The 2,817-nt window shown below is 57.8% G+C and overlaps 1 protein-coding gene across 1 annotated transcript; it reads right to left on the bottom strand.

Annotated features, from left to right (window-relative positions):
• Window positions 1-1,137: 1,137 nt before the first annotated feature.
• Window positions 1,138-1,965, bottom strand: LOC101774790 (RING-H2 finger protein ATL39). Its single transcript, XM_004955771.2, has one exon. The coding sequence runs from the start codon at window positions 1,858-1,860 to the stop codon at window positions 1,300-1,302; it is 561 nt and encodes a 186-aa protein (XP_004955828.1). The 5' UTR covers window positions 1,861-1,965; the 3' UTR covers window positions 1,138-1,299.
• Window positions 1,966-2,817: the final 852 nt, after the last annotated feature.

Here is a 2,817-nt window from a genome sequence, read left to right on the forward strand (position 1 = left end):
TAATACATCTAGGTGGACTCGACCATTAGTTCTTCTCGCCCCCTCGTCTTCCTCCGCCACCCCCACCCGCCCCCACCTTCCTCTTCCCTATCACCGCCGCCCGGCGTCCGGTGCCGACCCCCGCCGCCGCCCCTTCCCTCCCTCCCTCTCCTTCCCCGGCTCCCTCCCCTCCAGCTGGATCCGCGCCATCCTTCCCTGGCTCCCTCCCCTCCGGCTGGATCCGCGCCCCCTTCTTCCCCTACGGCACGGATCCGGCGGTCCCCAGCTCTCTCCCCTCCGAATCTGGGGCGGGCCAGGGGCGGCACGGGCCACAGAGCTATCCAGGAGCTCCGGGAGGTTTCGGCAGCAGCTCCGGGTGGTGTCAGCGGCGGGCTTCCCCCCCACCTCCCCGGATTCCAGTGGCGGCGTGGTATTGGTGGTAGCGGCGGGGCCGTGGATGGCGGCAGCGGCGGGGGCTGGTGGCGCGGCGGCGGCGCTGTTGGTGGATGGCGGCAGGCTTCGTGGCGTGGCGGCGGGAGAAAAGGGTGGCAGCCTGGTGGCGGCGGGAGGCAAGGGTGGCGGCGGCCGGCGGTGGCGCTAGCTTGTTTTTTTATTTTTTCCAAAAAATCTTTGCCGAGTGTTTTTTTGCCACTCGGCAAAACTTTTACCGAGTCCCCAACAAAAAACACTCGGTAAAGTCTGTTTGCCGTCACTTATTTTGCCGTGTGCCGTTTGCCGAGTCAGCAAACGGTTCGCCGAGTGTTTTTTGCCCTTTGCCGAGTGCCCCGGCACTCGGCAATTTTCGTGTGTCCCGGAGCCGGTTGCCTTCATATCGTGACCGTCATTAGTAATGTGTCGCTGAAAAATGTGTGTTTTCAGTTGCCTATTGATAGCGTTGCCCTCATTAGTAATCGACTTCATCGGCCGGTACGACCTGGTTTGAATAAAACTATACTCCTACCTATAAAAAACTGTGGAAGTGGAACAGATGAAAATCGACTTGGTCAGTCAGTGTCCATTACAGATATTTTGCAGCTTGTCTCAGTCAGCACTCAGTAGTGTTCACGGGTTCTTTTCAAATCGCAATTCACTGTGTGGAAAAGGCGGTGACGACCTGGCAGAGTTTGCAAGATCGCTAGCATAATAATTGCATTATCGTTGACAAAATACGCTACGTATATATACAGCCAGCAGAACAGCACACTAGCACAACTATATTTAATTAAAACCCAAAAAAGTATGTGCAAACCTATCCTTGAAGTTGAAACTACCCTGTATACAGCCGCCGTGGCACGGCGCACCCGCACCCCCCTGCCGGAGCTACACCGGCGGCAGCGGCGGCGGCTCGGTCGACGGCTGCTGCACGGGCCCCTCGGGCGGTTCTTTGCCTCCCTTCTTCTGCGGCACGACATGGCACCTGCACACGGGGCACGTCGCGTGCGAGTCGAGCCACATGTCGATGCAGCCGACGTGGAACGCGTGCGCGCACGCCGGCAGCCACCGCGCCGCCTCCCCGGCCTTCATCGCCTCGAGGCACACCGCGCAGTCGCTGACGGGCGCGCCCGCGGCCGCCGGCTCGTACGGGAACGCCGGGGCGACCGCCGCGATGGCGGCCGCCGAGAGCCCGCCCCGGCTGAGCCGCGCCTCCTCGTCGTCGCTGGCGGCCCGGGCGGCGAAAGTGCGGGACGCGCAGGAGAGCACGAAGAGGAGCGCGCAGTACATGGCAAGCGCGACCCACAGGTACCGGACGAACGCGGCCAGGATGACGAGGAGGAGCAGCACCGGGTACGACGCGAGCACCAGCGCGCTCCGCTGCGCCGCCATGGCGTCGCCGAAGACCTGCTGCGCGCGCCACGGGTACTCCTCCGCCGCCGCTGACATCGCTGGGATTCTGGCTGTACCTGTTGGGTTAGCAGGTGGCTGCTGTCGTGCGGTGTGTGTGCGAGCATTGGCGCCATCCGCGAGAGGTTTTAATCTGCCCGGCGGCCAAGGGCCAACCGGATAATGCCGTCCAATTCCTGGACGGCAGCAGGCAGCTGCAACTAGACAGGCGGCATTCGAGACTTCTGCGAGAGTTGCTTTCCCGGGCAGGCGAGTCATTGGATTTTTGTGTGATCTCGAGCAATATAAAATCGAGCAGCGCCAACTCGGGTCAATGCTTGTCTCGGCAAGAAAAGGGCTTCGTGGAGGAGGCGCGACCTGCTAAGATATTGCGTTGATAGTAGTAAGTATGACGTGACTCACTGCGTGCAAGGTGCAACTCATGACAGTTCATGGACCGAGATACAGAAGGATTATGATATTGGTCGCGGTATGATCCATCCATATCCTGACGAGACCGGACAAGATGTGCAGCCTGATTTTCTACGACGGAACCATATCTGACATGATTTTGTTGGGGGGTGAGAATTGGTATTAAGTTTCTGAAAACATGCTGCTTGTCCAAAGTCCAGACACGACGTCGCTTCTGTATCATTTGTTAATTCAAGTGGCTCGAGACAGAGACCAAGCCTAGTGAGGAGATGGAAAAGGGGAAAGAAAATGTGCGAGAATTCAGAGAACGCCGCAGTCACAATGTGCGTGGACATTGATCCGGTCCAATACGATTGAAAGCATGTGTATTTAAATCTCTAGACAAGAGCGCTGCAGCAGTCTCAGACCCCGTTTGGTAGGATTTATCTTGGCTTCGGCTTCATCTGTTTTATGTAAAATGAGGCATTGTAGCGTGAAGCTATTTTGTAAGTCGAAGTTAAAATAAACTAGAAGCTAGGTGAAACCACTATTTTTATCTTCGTCGGCTTTAGCTTCATCAATAAAGCTGTGTTGGGAGAAGCCCTC

The sequence above is a fragment of the Setaria italica genome, chromosome II, assembly GCF_000263155.2.
Source record: "Setaria italica strain Yugu1 chromosome II, Setaria_italica_v2.0, whole genome shotgun sequence".
Classification (NCBI taxonomy): Eukaryota; Viridiplantae; Streptophyta; class Magnoliopsida; order Poales; family Poaceae; genus Setaria; species Setaria italica.